At 38.9% G+C, this 15,451-nt stretch overlaps 1 protein-coding gene across 6 annotated transcripts in view; it reads right to left on the minus strand.

Moving 5' to 3' along the window:
• Window positions 1-10,951, minus strand: part of LOC109990976 (GTPase IMAP family member 8-like) — a 30,609-nt gene extending 19,658 nt beyond the window's left edge. The window contains exons 1-8 of one of the 6 annotated variants that reach the window (XM_065950708.1): window positions 10,828-10,947; window positions 10,602-10,653; window positions 10,273-10,320; window positions 8,550-8,617; window positions 6,650-6,703; window positions 5,867-6,478; window positions 5,731-5,769; window positions 3,854-4,616 (exon numbers count right to left, since the gene is read on the minus strand). In XM_065950708.1, the coding sequence (XP_065806780.1) occupies window positions 3,854-4,616; window positions 5,731-5,769; window positions 5,867-6,478; window positions 6,650-6,703; window positions 8,550-8,583 (1,502 nt within the window). In that variant the 5' untranslated portion in view covers window positions 8,584-8,617; window positions 10,273-10,320; window positions 10,602-10,653; window positions 10,828-10,947. Of the gene's footprint in view, window positions 1-3,853; window positions 4,617-5,730; window positions 5,770-5,866; window positions 6,479-6,649; window positions 6,704-8,549; window positions 8,618-10,272; window positions 10,321-10,601; window positions 10,654-10,827 lie in introns of all 6 variants that reach the window. The other 5 variants (XM_065950703.1, XM_065950715.1, XM_065950711.1 and 2 more) reach the window with 5 other exon arrangements.
• Between the last annotated feature and the right edge of the window lie 4,500 nt (window positions 10,952-15,451).

The following is a 15,451-nucleotide window of genomic DNA, read 5'->3' on the forward strand; positions in this document are numbered from 1 at the left end:
GTTTGTGGAGTGGTGTGACAGCTCCTGCCTCGAACTGAACGTGAGCAAGACCAAAGACATGGTGGTGACCTTCTCCAACAAGTAGAGGGAACTGGCTGCGTGCTGCAATCACCACAACCCATGGGAATCCTGTCGAACTAGTAGAGGAGTATAAGTACCTGGGTACCGTCTTCGACAGCCTGCTGAAATTCACCTCCAACACCGAGGAGATTCTCAGGAAATGTCAGCAGTGAAAATACCTCCTAAGGAAGCTCAATTCCTTTGGAGTCAGTAAGAACATTCTTCTGACCTTATACTACTCCTTCATTGAGAGCATTATTACATTTTCTATAACCTGCTGGTTCCACTCCACAACCCTCCAGAACAGAAACCGCCTGCAGAGCACGGTCACAGTCTGCTCTAAGATCACTGGACTACCTGTAAGGACTTTGACATCGATCTATGAGCAACAGACAATCAGGCTAGCAGGTCGGATGATGCAGGACCCCTCACACGCTCTCTTCCCAGCGTTTGAGTGGCTCCCCTTTGTTCCCAGGGCTGTCCAGCTCCTCAACTCCTAACCCCCCCCTCCCCTCCCCCAACAGACACCAACACCTCTCACCCAATGCAGACTCTCAGCTGTGAACTTTCCTGTTTTTACTTCCTTCCATTTGCCGTGTACCTTAACTGCCTCTGCTTTATCTGGTCTCATGCACTACATCACTTTATTCTATCCTTTCTATTTCAGTATTCATACAGTTCTGGTTAATTTATTCCTGTTGTTTCTTATCCATCATTGCACTACGCTCACTTTGTTTATCTCATCTTTACCTTTACAGTTATATTGTTTATATTAGTTCTGTTGTTCCATTATTCACCATGCACCTTATTAACTTACCATTTAGTATTTGCCAACTTGCACATAGCTCTGTATATATATATTTATTTCTCATTTACTGCACATAGTTCTGTTTACATCTGGTCACTACTGAAAAAAAGAAACAATGGACCATCTTACCTCCATTTAGTAGAGGTGTGGTCTCTGAAGCGCTTACAGCAGACTTGTGAGAGAGGCTCAGCGCAGTGTGGAGAGCTATGGCTATGGCGTCCTCTGTGGATCTGTTCGCTCTATAAGCAAACTGGTGTGGGTCGAAGGTCTGAGGAAGGCTGGCTTTGATGTGGTGTAAAACCAGCCTCTCAAAGCACTTCATGATGACCGGTGTTAGAGCAGCTGGACGGTAGTCGTTGAGGCTGTCCGTGGTTGATTTCTTGGGCACGGGTATGATTGTGGCTGATTTCAGGCAGGATGGAATGGTGGCTTGTGACAGGGAGAGGTTGAAGATGCAGGTGAAGACTTGTGAGAGCTGGTCTGCACAGGCTTTGAGCACCTTCCCTGGTACTCCGTCTGGGCCAGCTGCCTTCCTGGGATTTACTGCTCTTAGCACCCGTCTCACTTTGTGCTCCTGTACAGTGAGTGTGACGGTGCTATGTGCTGGTGGAGGCTGAGGTGGTGTGGCTGTGTGGAGTTCAGTGTTCTCAAATTCAGCTGAGGCTGAATGAAAAATCACACATAGGCTATGCAATATGTAAACTGTGACTGAGTTTTGAAAACAATACAAGAAAGACAAAAAGACTCCTGCACAATGTCGTCTGCACTTGCAGATCTTCAACAGGTTGATTCTGATGATGAATCAACCTCTCACAAGTCTGCTGTAAGCGCTTCAGAGACCACACCTCTACTAAATGGAGGTAAGATGGTCCATTGTTTCTTTTTTCTGTAATTTGTCTCCATTACAGCGCAAAAAGTCAAAGTCATCTTTATTGTCAATTTTTCCATACGTGCTGGACACACAGAAAGATCAAAAAAAAAGGTTTCTCTCCGAACCACGGTGCAAGCTCAGTATAAAATGATTTTAAAAATCTAATACAAAAATACCAAATATAAGGATTAAAAACAATATACAAAAGTACAAGAACAACAACAAATGTGCATGGACATGAAATTAACATATAAATAAATATAAGTCACTAACTTAGTGAAAGAATTGTAAAAGTTGTGATGTATTACTGAATATTCAGTGAGCTTCCATCCATAGTTTTGATTAATCAACCTGTTGAAGTTCGGAGTACTAAACGTTGTGAAGCAATAAAGTATTTTTTATTTTGTTTGTCGACATCTCTCCTATGCACCTGTCCAGGTGTGCAAAAGGTTTTCTTTATCAATATTTCTCTTGGAAAACTGAACTGCAATTTCAGTAATTGTATCATTTATTTTTATTAATGTTTCTTACTTGCTTCCTAAATAATTAAAAAATAATAATTCTGGAGCGATCCCTAACCACCAGGTTTGTTTTTGGATGTAATGTGTGACGTCTGCTCTGTGGTGTTTTTATTTTGACTGCTGTGTGTATGATGTGAAAACAGTGTGTGATTGTGGCACAGAAAAAACTGTTTTCATGTGATTGTTTGAGTCTGTCAGAAGAATCAGAGGTTTTGTGAATGTATTTCAAAACTGGGTTTTCTGTTCACAGTTTTGATTAAAGGGAGGAAGGTTTCAAGAAGTGTGTCTTTCTGTAGCAATTGTGAAAAACTGTATTGTGCTGTTGATTTTGAGTTTTCCTGTAGGCTTACGGTTACCATTAACTCTGTGAATGTCCTCAAGTAAAGGTGACGACACTGAGACTGTACTCAGCGACGTCATGGCCATGCATTTTTTTTTTTAAATCGGAGGATTTTTTTTTGTATCACAAAAACCATCAACAAATCACAAAACAAAGAAGGACATTAACCTCTAACAGGAAAGCCAGGTACCTTCAGGTGACATGAATCGTTGCTGATTGGATGAACGCACTGTTCTCATCAGGTAGTGAAGATGATATTGTGGTCATTTCAGTTGGAAAAAATAAAAACATGTGGTCCATCCCTTGCTGAAAACAAGACAATATCAAGGAGAGTTTCCTCATTAATAAGAGCTGCAGAGTTATCCTGATCACTTCCAGGTGTATTTCAGGTCAGAAGTCGAGTTAGACAGACTGCTGCCTTCTACTGTAACCACACATTAAAATGCAATTGATCCTGAACACTGAGACAAAAAGAGATGGAGGCAGAAACACACAGAAAATCAAACCTGTTCTGAAAAAAATAATGATGGAAAAGTTTCTGGGTCAGTGTGCAAACATGATTTACACAACATGAGATCCTTTTTTTCAAACCAGTGGCAATTTTGGATGTAAAAGAAAACAGACTTTGTGTGCAAAAAGCCTTCACTCAGAAACGTAAAACATGTTTGTAAATGTCGTGTCTCTAAAGCTAGAGCTTTATGTTTCTCAGAGACTTGTTTACAACGTGGCTACTATTGACTGATTCATTTTAACCGGACATAAAAAGTACAATTTAGAAGTCAGCTTTAAAACTAAATCATGAAAGGCAGCAGCTGATTTGTGGGATAATCACTCTGTAGATTAGATGATATTCATATATCTTCTATTAAATGTAAGATCACATAGTAAGAATATTACTTCCCCATGATAAAAGCAACAACTGAAAATATATTATTTTGTTCAGATATTTTTAATTATCACAGACATAGAAAAAAGAAAAACAAAACAAGTTTTACCTCAGAACATTTCTACAAAAATAAGTAAACTTGAAAAAAATACCAAAATATTTCCTTAAAATCCTTGATGTTAATTTTTTGAATAAATGAAATAACTTGAATGTGTATAATCAACTATAGGAAACGAAAAAACATATTTTACAATAAAAGACAATTTTTTTTAAAATACAAAGATCATGAAACCTGAAATTACTAATTACACAATCTGATTCAGATTGCCTGATTCACACGCCCTCAGGATCACAGAGAGAGACACACCTGAGTGATTCCCTCATCACCTCCTCCTGAGGTTTTCCATACAGGGCAGGAAGCTCCACCAGGGAAACCCGACGTCCGCTCACCTCTCCCTGATATTTAACACACTCTGATGAGCTGGAGACTGAATGAAGATCTGTCTGACCTAAAATGGCCTCAGCTGCTGAAGTCTTCCCTGCTCCTCTCCTTCCACACAGAACCAGGCTCAAAGCTGTTTTCATAAGACCAGACTTTGGGGTGACTGAATCCTCGATGACAGTGAGAAAGGTTCCTTTGTTGTCATGAACAGTTTTCTCAATCTTTTGCATTAATACATCACGGTTGTTGTCAGCCATACTGTAGTGTTGTTCTCCACAGTCTTTAATGAGACTTTTAAAAGAGACACCTGTTTTATCCTCCTCATGTGTGCTGATGACCATTGAGTGTTTAAAAGCATCTTGACCAAACAAACTCAGGATGAACTTCAGTGTTTTTCTTTTCTTCTTAGTGAAATCAGAAGGTTTCACTAACAGCAGCACAACATTTGGTCCAGGAGGACAGAGACTCACAGCCTTCTTCATCTCTTCTCTCCGCTTCTCCAAAGAAACACTGAAAACATCTGGAGTTTTCACAACTGTTAGAGGCTTTCCTCTCCATTCTCCACTCTGCACCACTTGTTTGGCTGAGGAAAGCTTTGTTTTAATGGTTGACCTGTGTTGTTCTTTTCCAGTGATAAAGTCTCCAAGTTTTGTTGTTTTGTCGTCTGTCCTCAGCAGCAGAATTCTGACTGTAAGATATACATATAAAAAAAGAATGGGTTCATGTTGGCTTCTAACTAGTTTAATCAAGACAGTAGCAGGAAGAAAAGAATTATTCTCTGTAGCCGAAAACATGCTGTTCTAGCATTTGTGATTATAATTTATCAACTTTTCTCTAAAGGGAGATGAGTTGTTGGGGGATGGGGTCAACAACATTGGCGCAAATATGATACTGCTCAGTAATAATGTTAATGTGTCATCAAACAGGTTTCCAACAGCTTAGGTCACTTGTCCAGCTACATCAGGCACAATGCCAGGAACCTTGGTTTTATTTTCGACTCTGGCTTTACATTTGATCGCCAGTTAAATGCAGTAATCAAATCCAGCTTCTTTCAACTCCATACAATTTCAAAGTTAAAACCAATCATCTCATTCAGTGACTTACAGACAGTTATCCATGCGTTAATTTCCTCTCGACTTGACTACTGCAATACTGGTAAAGCCAGTCGTCCCTGTCCCATTTGCAGCTGGTCCAATATGCTGCAGCAAGGCTGCTGACTGGATCCAAGAAGAGGGAGCACATCAGTCCTCTTTTAGCGTCCCTCCACTGGCTCCCAATACGATTCAGAATCGATTTTAAGATTGTTTTGTTTGTTTTTAAAGCCCTGAATGGCCTGGTCCCCCTATACATCACTGACCTCCTCAGGCTGTAAACCTCATCTAGGCCCCTGAGATCATCAGCTATGGGCCTGCTGGCTGTCCCCTGCTCATGACTCAAGCTAAAAGGAGATCGTGCTCTTTCAGTTAAAGCCCCTAAACTGTGGAACAGCCTCCGTCTTCCCATCAGGTCTGCATCCTCTACTGACTCTTTTAAGTCCTTTCTAAAGACACATTTTTATAGGTTAACATTTGAGTCTTCTGGTCCTGAATAGACGTTCTTTCAGATTCAAGTTATTGCTTTCACTATCTCTCCTATTTATTCTATCGTATTTTATTTTGTGTTTTTTGTATATGTTTTAATCCCCTGTAAACTGTTTCTTTGATGCATTGTACAGCACTTTGTTCAGCTGTTGCTGTTTTTAAATATGCTTTATAAATAAATGTGACTTGACTTGACTTGACTATTTGTGAAAGTTTACTTACTTTCTCCTGAGGGAGGGGGTGTCACCATGTTATGAAGACCTGTAAAAAGATGACATAATTGACTTACAGCTTCAGGTTCTGATGAGATCAATTATGATTGTGAGTTTAAACATTTTGATTAGAACAGATCTCTTACCAGCAGAAATACTTTTTCCCTTTTGTTGTATTCTTTGTAGGTCATCAGGGGCATCCATGAACCCTTCACAGCTGACATGCTCTCCATTGTGTTCCTTCACGATTTGAGCCAGACGTGTCAACAGCTTTGGAAGTTCAAGGTTTGCCTCCTCCAAATATCTGTATCTACATTCTCTGATCATCTCTTTTAAGGGTTGATTTTGTAAATATATCTTAACACTACTTGAGCCCTGCTCTCTGGGTGTTGATATGAATATTAGTGAATTTTCAAATGACTGATCACTGAAGCGTTTAAGAACTCTACAGAATCTCTGTTTATATTCCTCAGTGAAGTCATCAGGCTGGAGAACCAACAGGAACACATGAGGTCCAGGATCAGAGAGTCTCAAACATTCTGTCAGATGTTCTGTCAGTTTGTCTGCAGAGATGGTGGGATGCAGCAGATCTGGAGTGTTGATAAGAACTATGTCTTTCTCCTTTATTTGTCTCCTGACTTGCTCACATTGGTCTGCTTCTTTTCCAGTGTTGAACACAGTCTCTCTCGTTATGAAGTTCCCCACTGAACTCCTCTCAGACCATGAGTTCCCCAGCAGAACAACCCTCAACTCAGACACTGTGAAAAACAGAGGTTTAAAAACATCAACTCACATTTGCATTTATGCTCCACGATAGAAAGGGTTATATATTTTTTCTCTCCAGGGGTTTGAATACCTACTGACAGATGTTACCCAAAAATAATGTAAATCCAGGTATTGATGTACAGCTGGATAAAAGTTTCACTTACTGTCAGGTGGGAACAATTGAAAGCTACTTCTACACCTCAGAGGATGCAGATCATCTGTGATTTGAAGGACACAGATGAATGTTGTCATGGGTGATCATAGACTTTAATTGCAAATATTAGTGAAGTTACTGACATACCCGTGAAACTAAAATGAATAGCCCGGGCTTTGATTTACTTCAGTCCATTTAATTACATTTTCATTGTTGATACAAAACAGGCCTTTAATTGTTTTCAATCAAACTTGTTCTCAGCAAAGATGGGAAAATCTATAAAATTGTAAATGCACCTATAAACAATATAAAGCTTTGTACAAAATTATGATGTAAAGAAATGTTTGAATTACAACTCACTAATGTTAATGAAGCAGGACACTGAGATGCATCACGCTAACCCGTGTGCACCAAGAGGAACACTCCTCAACCCAATGGGGATTTTCCCCACTATCTAAACATAAACCCAGCTACCTAAACTCGACCCTATTGCAGCTGCAGTTGTGGGTATTTATGCACTAGTGACCCCTGGCTCAGTTGGGCAACAACCTTCCTGAAACCACGGACATGCTACCAAGCAAAAGGTTCACCCACGTTCACCACATTCCTAATTTAACTTACCCTGCAATGTTATCACAAATAGGCCGTCCTTTCCCACAAACAAACTCCTGCTCATACATGAGCCAACAAAAGTTTTTCCGTGAACAGGTAAACCACAGAACAATAGACTCCTTCACACGCAGCGAGCGCTCCAACTTTACGAACACAAAATCCTCAAAAGTTTGAAGCACAAAACTCATCAAATTCTAGCAAAACTTGCTTAAAAGTAGGCTACAATCAATTCTAACGTTTTAACATTCAATTGACCCAAAAATGCTCAAAAAACAACCAACTAAACCGTTTCACTAGTTAACAATTACCAAACAAATTAAAATCAAACTTTCTTACCTCGAAGTCACGGCACAAAAGAGAAAAAGGTGGACGAGACCCCAATTTGTCATAACCTGGCTCCAGAGCCATGACAAATACGAGAAAGAACACAACTTATCTTGAGATAACAATGATTTAATAGCACAACGCAAACTAATGACCATAGCACAAACAAACATGGAGTGAATGTGGATGTGTGTGTGGCAAGAGAGAGAGCGAGCTCCACCCTGGTTTCAGGCTTTTATGCCCTCAGAGCTACCAGCCCAGGTGCTCTATATTGGACCAGTCCTAGTACACTAGGAATCAGACACAGAATCAATTAGCCAATTTATGGACTAAGGCAGTGACCGTCAGACATTTCAACTCAAAACTACTGACTTGTTTCTCTGAACAGCTCATTTTTTTCTGGACAGTATTTAACAATGTTTGTCGTTTGATGTGAATGATGTCGATTAATGTCTTTTTATGGCTGCAGTATGGGTGAAGGACTTCGTGAGAAATTGAAGTAAATCTTGAATCTTAGAGCCTTAATGTTGGCAGACAACTGTAACAGTCATATTAAGTAATTGTAAATGGTCTTGAGCTTGTATAGCACTTTTCTAGTCATCTGACTACTCAAAGCACTTCAACACCACAGGTCACACCTACACATTCACACACATTCACAAACTGAATGCGGAGGTTTCTATGTCAACAGTCCATCAGTATTAATTAATCCATTTATAAAAATTCACACAACGCCAACGAAGCAGCGAGAGCAACTTGGGGTAAAGTGTGCCCAAGGATACATCGGACATGTTGCTGCAGGAGCTGGAGATTGAACCCTGACCTTCCAGTTGACAGACAACCGACTCTACCATCACCCCATTTTATAAACTTTGGTTATCAAACAAATACTAAACACATCAGGACCTCGTGGTTCTGACCAACCGTCAATTTAGTAAGAATGTATTTATTCAGATTTGGTCAGTTTCACTCACCTGCTGGGTTTGCTTTGACATTTTTTTTCATCATGGTTGCTTTTCTTTAAAAGGCAGTTACAGAGCACCTAAAATTAAACAAGAAATAGATGTAGAATCAGAGTAAGTGTGTTCATATTCATAGAGATGAAAACTAAGTTGTGAAAAAGTTGAATCACCGAAAGTCTAACAAAAACATACAGAGGTACAATATTTAGATCTCAGATATGTTGTGTTATTATTAATTCAGTTTTCTTAAAAAAAATTAAAAAAAATCAAGTTACCTTCACAATCTTCCCTGAATAAAACTGTATTATAGGATAGCGTATATACTTTTTATTGCACTAGTTATAGTGGTCATATAAAGTTAATATGTAACCAATGACCCTTTACGCTGAACTTTAGACTATGGTGTTAGAAACTTAAGATCTGTACTTAATAAAATAAAAACACATCAAGAGTTCCTTTTCAGCATATAAGACAATGTGTCAAGTTTAAGCATCTTGATTTGTTTACCTTAATGTTGGCAAACAACTGTAACAGTCACAAATCAAACAGAGTCTTTTACTTCACTTTCACATAAATAAAGAGGAAAAGACACAAAACACCCTAACCGCCAATTTCATAGTCTAATAATTCTCTCCTTGTAAATGTTCTTGAACTGAAATATCTGAACACAGCTCTTCAAATCATTATTTAAAGAATTCTACAATTTAATTCCTACAACGGAAATACACATCTGTTTTTAAGTTGTCCGTGCAAACTAATGCTTAAAATTAAAATTCCTTCTTCTGAACTAAAAACAAACATCTTTTGTAAACTCTCTGGTAATACTTTACTCTGAACATAACCACAAGTGTCTGTAACTCAACTTAACCTTTCAGTTTCAACCTACCTGACCTTATAAACAGCCTGTTGTTGTTCTCTCTATAGTTGACTTTATGAATGATTCTTATCACCCTGTTCTTTAAAATAAATAATGGATTCATGTTAGAAGCGTATATGTTACCCCACACTTCAACACAATAACTGAGATAAGGCAAAATAAGTGAAAAATACAAAATCCTCAGCACCTTATAATCCAAAAGAAACTTTGCTTTGTTTTTAAACAAATATATTCTTGGACACCTTTTTTTAACATGAGCTATATGGGTTTTCCACATTATATTATAATAATAACTTTATTTATATAGCACCTTTAAAAAGAAATGTTTACAAAGTGCTGTGACAGACAGAGCAAATACAGGAACACAACAACAGAACAGAGATCAACAGACGGGCCAAACAGAGAGGGCAAACATAATATAAATGCAAATAACAGGAATAGGGTAGATACAACAAGCAGGTATGAAGAGGCAGTTCAATTTAATGAAGGAAAATTAGTTTAAAATCAACTGGGAGAGAACAACATTAAAATTGAGGGAGAGTGGGACGACATCACATCACAGGCTGTAAACACAGAATGAAGATAAAAAGAAGGGATAAACGAGGGATGGTTAGATGAATAAAGCAACAGAGGGCTGAAGAGTTTAACGTTAAAAGGAGTAGGAATTAAAAAAGACTAAGAGGAGTAAAATTAATACTGAAAGGGATAAATTTAAAGGCTAAAACGTTTACAAAATAGATGTATAAAAAGGTTAAAAGCAATACAATTAATAAAAGAAGGGATAGATTGATATAAATCTTTAAAGGAGCAATCATATAAAAGTGAGTTTTAAGAAGTGATTTAAAAGATGCCACTGACTCTGTCCACCTTATCTCCTCAGGCAGGTCGTTCCAAAGTCGAGGGGCTCTGATTATGGGATATCTTATATTATTCTTCTTTATTGCACTAGTTATAGTGGTCATAGTTAATATGTAACCAATAAACCTTTACGCTGAACTTTAGACTATGGTGCTAGAAACTTAAGAGTCTTATCCGTACTTAAAAATACGTAAATAAAAACACATCAACAGTTCCTTTTCAACATATAAGACACCATGTCAAGTTTACAGCATCTTCATTTGTTTCCTAATTTAAAGTTAAAAACAAAACAACTTAATCTGACAATCAACCTCTGAGTCATTACTTACCTGAGGTGGGTGTTGCTGTTGTCTTAGGTTGTCGGGCTCACCTCATGGATTTCTGAAAAATATACCACTTTTTTAGTTTATACAATAACTTTGAACTTCTGAATAATCAACGTTTACCTAAAGGGTTAGAAACAATCACTATTTACTCTGCAATCCACAACAGTGCTTTTCTAAACTGAATGCACATTTGTTTGTCAGAATTTATATTTCTGTTGTGTTTACTCACCAGAAGAGATTGTCTTTGTCACCAGATACCGCTCTGAAATAACAGACTCCCCTGAGACAACCTTTCCTTTCAGCAGAGCGGGCAGATGATATCTGTTATGACTGATCAGATTTGATATCACTTTAACATCTTAGTTAATATTTAATTTGCCCTTCAGTTTTATATCACAGAGAACTGGAAAGCCGGATACGGATCCTGTTCAGCACTTTAGATTGTTCTTAAGCATAAAGTACTTTACTTCACCTCCAACTTACCAAATACATAAATCTATATTTGTAATTAAAATATATATGTTATGATAACTTCATCCACAAATAAATGGATGGTTTTAATCATGTTGTATTAAGTTCTTATCAACAGCAGGTTTATAACATAAAGTAAAAGGCAGACAGCCCTGCCCCTATTTGAATCCCGACTAAAGTACAGACACAAACTGAGTGTATGCTACATCACATTGCAGTCTAACCGCCCTTTTCTGAACCATTCAAGTTGCCTGCTTCTAAGGCTGCACACAGCATCAGATCAGCAGCTGTGGCCAAATAAAGGTTCACTTTTCATTTCAAATAAGACTTTGCTTTCAAAATAAAGACTGTCATGGTTATCATATATATTACACTGTGTTCCCTTTAAATAATAAAGGCCTCAGTTAGCTATGGCTAGCTGTATTGTATAAACATAAGCACGTTACATCACTGAGACTGAGTAACTGAGTAAGTAAAAAGGGAAAAAAAAACTTACCAAACAAACATGGAAGCTTACCCTCTCTTTTCGTGGGGTCGTCTTCGTCTGAAGAAAATGTCCTCCGTGTATAAAGGCTCCTCAAAGTTTTCACCTGTCTCCAACATTACCATCATGTTCTTGATTCATCTTTATAGTATTTTCACAGACATACAGAGAGATGCTGAGGAAGGCTATGTTAAACCTTTGAATACACCTTTTGATGTGCAATCTTTCCTGTTTAATATAAATCTTGTGTCACTGTTTTAAAACTTGTAAAAGTTTGGATGCCGTTATTTTTTGACCGTTTTGTAACGTTGTTGACGAGAAGCTTCCTCAACACGCGATTCACATAGGCCTACTGTGAAAGGTGATTCACGTGCAAAAATATAAACTTTTTTCACAAACAAAACCTTGATGAAGAGAGGCAAACTGAGAGAGCAGCGAAATACCTGATCTGGTCTACCCTGTGTACGTGTACGTGTGTGTGTGTGTGTGTGTGTGTGTGTGTGTGTGTGTGTGTGTGTGTGTGTGTGTGTGTGTGTGTGTGTGTGTGTGTGTGTCAGCCTCCTTCGGTCAGGTGGGGTCCCCCTCTCTAGGCGTGTACCAGATGCAGATGGGCACTCTGACCCTCGAGGTATCGTCTGGAGACATCACCAAGGAGACGTGTGATGTCATCATCAACGCCTCCAATCAAACATTTAACCTTCAATCAGGTGACTGGTTTTTCTCCTCTACATCTTTTTTTCTTGGTTTGATTATCAGAACACAAGTATTTTACTAAACATCACGTCTGCTTACGTCGAGGAATGATTTGGGGAATTGTAATGCTTGCAATATTATTTTCACCTACTCTTGTTATCAAACGTAACCTTGAAGCTTAGGTTGTGTATATAGGTAACAATTCAGTCCACTCACAATACGATCAGGTTGACGATACTGGGTTCAAGATAAGATTCTCTAACGAACTAAATTATCTACTGGCAGATCGTTTCTGTTTCAGACTCAGATTCAGAAGGGTCAATTCATTCGGAGAATCTGTTCCCCAGCTGAGAACCACTTTGTTGCAGTTTGTTTAAATAAAATGCATTACTGTTCATGTTAAAGCTTCATTATAATACCTTTGTTCTCTTATTAAATCTCAGGAGTGTCCAAGGCGATCTTAGACAGCGCTGGAATGAGTGTTCAGATGGAGTGCACATGAATAGGTATGTAGCTGGAGATCTTAACTGATCTCAGAGTGTCCTAAAGATATCAACATACTATCTGTGCACCTGACCACACCTTATTTTAAGACCAACACACCCATGAGTGCTAACATGGTCTAAAGTTCAATTGCTATAGAGGGCTGCAGGGATGACGTATTTTTGTTGGCCAACCCAGAAGTTAGCATTGCCCTGTTCACTTGTGACTTTTATTACTGTTGATGAGTATCAGTGACCTGTTTATATTCTTGTTGACTCAGCACTTTATTCTGTCTGTACTGGAGTGTGTGTGTGTGTGTGTGTGTGTGTGTGTGTGTGTGTGTGTGTGTGTGTGTGTGTGTGTGTGTGTGTCCTTCTTCAATCCTTCTCATTATATTGATATTTGAGATGAATTGCGATTAGTTAATTACAAAGCCTGTAATTAATTAGATTCATTGTTTTAATGGGCAGCACTAAAGTTTTTACTTAAGCTGTAATGGTGATCTAAATTTTTCTAAAAAGTAACTATTGTAAAGATCTCAGAGATGATTGGTTTCTAATAAAGACTGTTATGGTGTTGTAATGACAGTTCACTGTATTTCATTTACTAATAGGCTTAATTAGCTATTGCTAGCTGCACTAAATAAAAACACTCAACTAGCAACACTGCAATGACTACAGGGTTAGCAGTGATAATGTTTCTGAATGAAATGGATGTGGACACAAAACTCGACATGGCTCTCTTAGACCTTAGAAGTTACCGTATTTTCCGCACTATAAGGCGCACTTAAAAGCCTTTAATTTTCTCAAAAAACGACAGTGCGCCTTATAATCCGGAGCGCCTTATATATGGATCAATTGGTTAATTGGTTGATCCATACTGGTTGTACACGGCGCTCAGCGACACTGACTCGGATAATGACGAGAGGGAGCCGGGCATGTTGGATGCCGTACTCGCCCAACTGTTCAATTCGGACACTGAAGAAGAAGAATTCGAGGGATTCGTGGACGGGGAATGAACTGAAAAAGTGAGCTTTACGTGTTATACGTAACTGAACAATGTTGAGTTATGCACTAACGCAGGGGTGCCCAACCTTTTTTGAACCAAGATCTACTTTTAAAGTTACCAGTCTGCCGAGATCTACCAGTCCACATAGTGAGCCATAGCCTTTACCAACAGCCTACAAACACATTTAATACTCACACAACAAACAGAAAATAATAAATGAGAGTTCTGTAAAAAATAATGCAGACTACAGACTACAGCAGGCTGCTGTGAGATGATTTTGCTTTTGTTAAATTAGCTGCAGACACGGTGAGAGTGAACGGAGTAAAGTCCAACCGACTGTTTGACCGGTTCACGTGTGTTCACGCCTCGGTCCGTACGGATCACGGATCAACTGTGTGCTGTAGCACTAAAAGTAAAAAGTAAAAAGGTTCGCGTGGTGGCTGGCGCTCCAGTGCAAGTGTGTGTGTGTGTGTGTGTGTGTGTGTGTGTGTGTGTGCGTGTGCGTGTGCGTGTGCGTGTGCGTGTGCGTTTGCGCTGTTTGTTGGTGTGTCTCGTCCCCCGCGATGCTCACAGTCATGACAGCAGAGTGGAGCAGAGAAAAGTAGCTGCAGCTTCATCAAATGCGCTTAATACTCGTAGCATAGTTTCTATATATGACTTTTTGGTAAAACATTTACCCCACCCCCCCCCCACCCCCGGTTTTACCTGCACGTCCTTGCGCATGCCTGCACTCTCTCTTGCGCGCGCTCTCTCTCTCTCTCGCTCCCCCGCTCGCTCTCTCGCTCGCTCTCTCATGCACGCAGCAATTTCATGAATAAATGAAAAATTAAATACACACAGGTCGGAAGTATACTTGGGCTCCCAACACAGGTATCGTGTGTGGGAAACAGTGCAATGAGATGAAATTGAAATCACTTTTCTATTTTACAATTGTATTTTATATTGACAAAACATCTCGCGATCGACTGAGAATCAGTCAGCGATCTACCTGTCGATCGCGATCGACTGTTTGGGCACCCCTGCACTAACGTTTGAATTAGCGGTATCAGACTGTGTTTCTTTTACGTGTTTACAACTGAACAAGGCTGGGAGATATTGTGAATATGCACATTAACGTTTGAACAACGTTGAGTTATTGTGAATGCACTACGTATAAAACTACGTTTTGAGAGTTAAGAGAAACGACAAAGAAATAATTTATTATTTGGGGAAATCGTCTTATGTACTTTTGTTTTTGTAGTTTTATACGTTACGTTTTATACGTATTTATATTTATATATTCACAATATCTCCCAACCTTGTTCAGTTGTAAACACGTTCTATTCTATGCGCCTTATAATCCGGTGCGCCCTATATATGAAAACAGTTCTAAAATAGGCCATTCATTGAAGGTGCGCCTTATAATCCGGTGCGCCTTATAGTGCGGAAAATACGGTAATTAAATAAAGTTACATGAAGTTGAAGGTATAAAACCATCCCTAGAAAAAAAAGAGAGCTGCCATACCAACCACCAGGAAAGTAGTACTAAATAAATAAAACAACTTACCAAACACCACACACGTTTTTCATCTTTCTTCCTCGGCCGTCTCTTTCTGCAAAAGTTATTCCTCCATGTAGTCTGGTTCATAAAGGTTTCCTTTAGTCTCCAACGTTATCGACACTTTGATGATCCTTCATGATTTGAGTTTCCTTCATTAATTGTCTTTTCTTAAAG

The sequence above is a fragment of the Labrus bergylta genome, chromosome 2 (assembly GCF_963930695.1).
Source record: "Labrus bergylta chromosome 2, fLabBer1.1, whole genome shotgun sequence".
Taxonomy (NCBI): domain Eukaryota; kingdom Metazoa; phylum Chordata; class Actinopteri; order Labriformes; family Labridae; genus Labrus; species Labrus bergylta.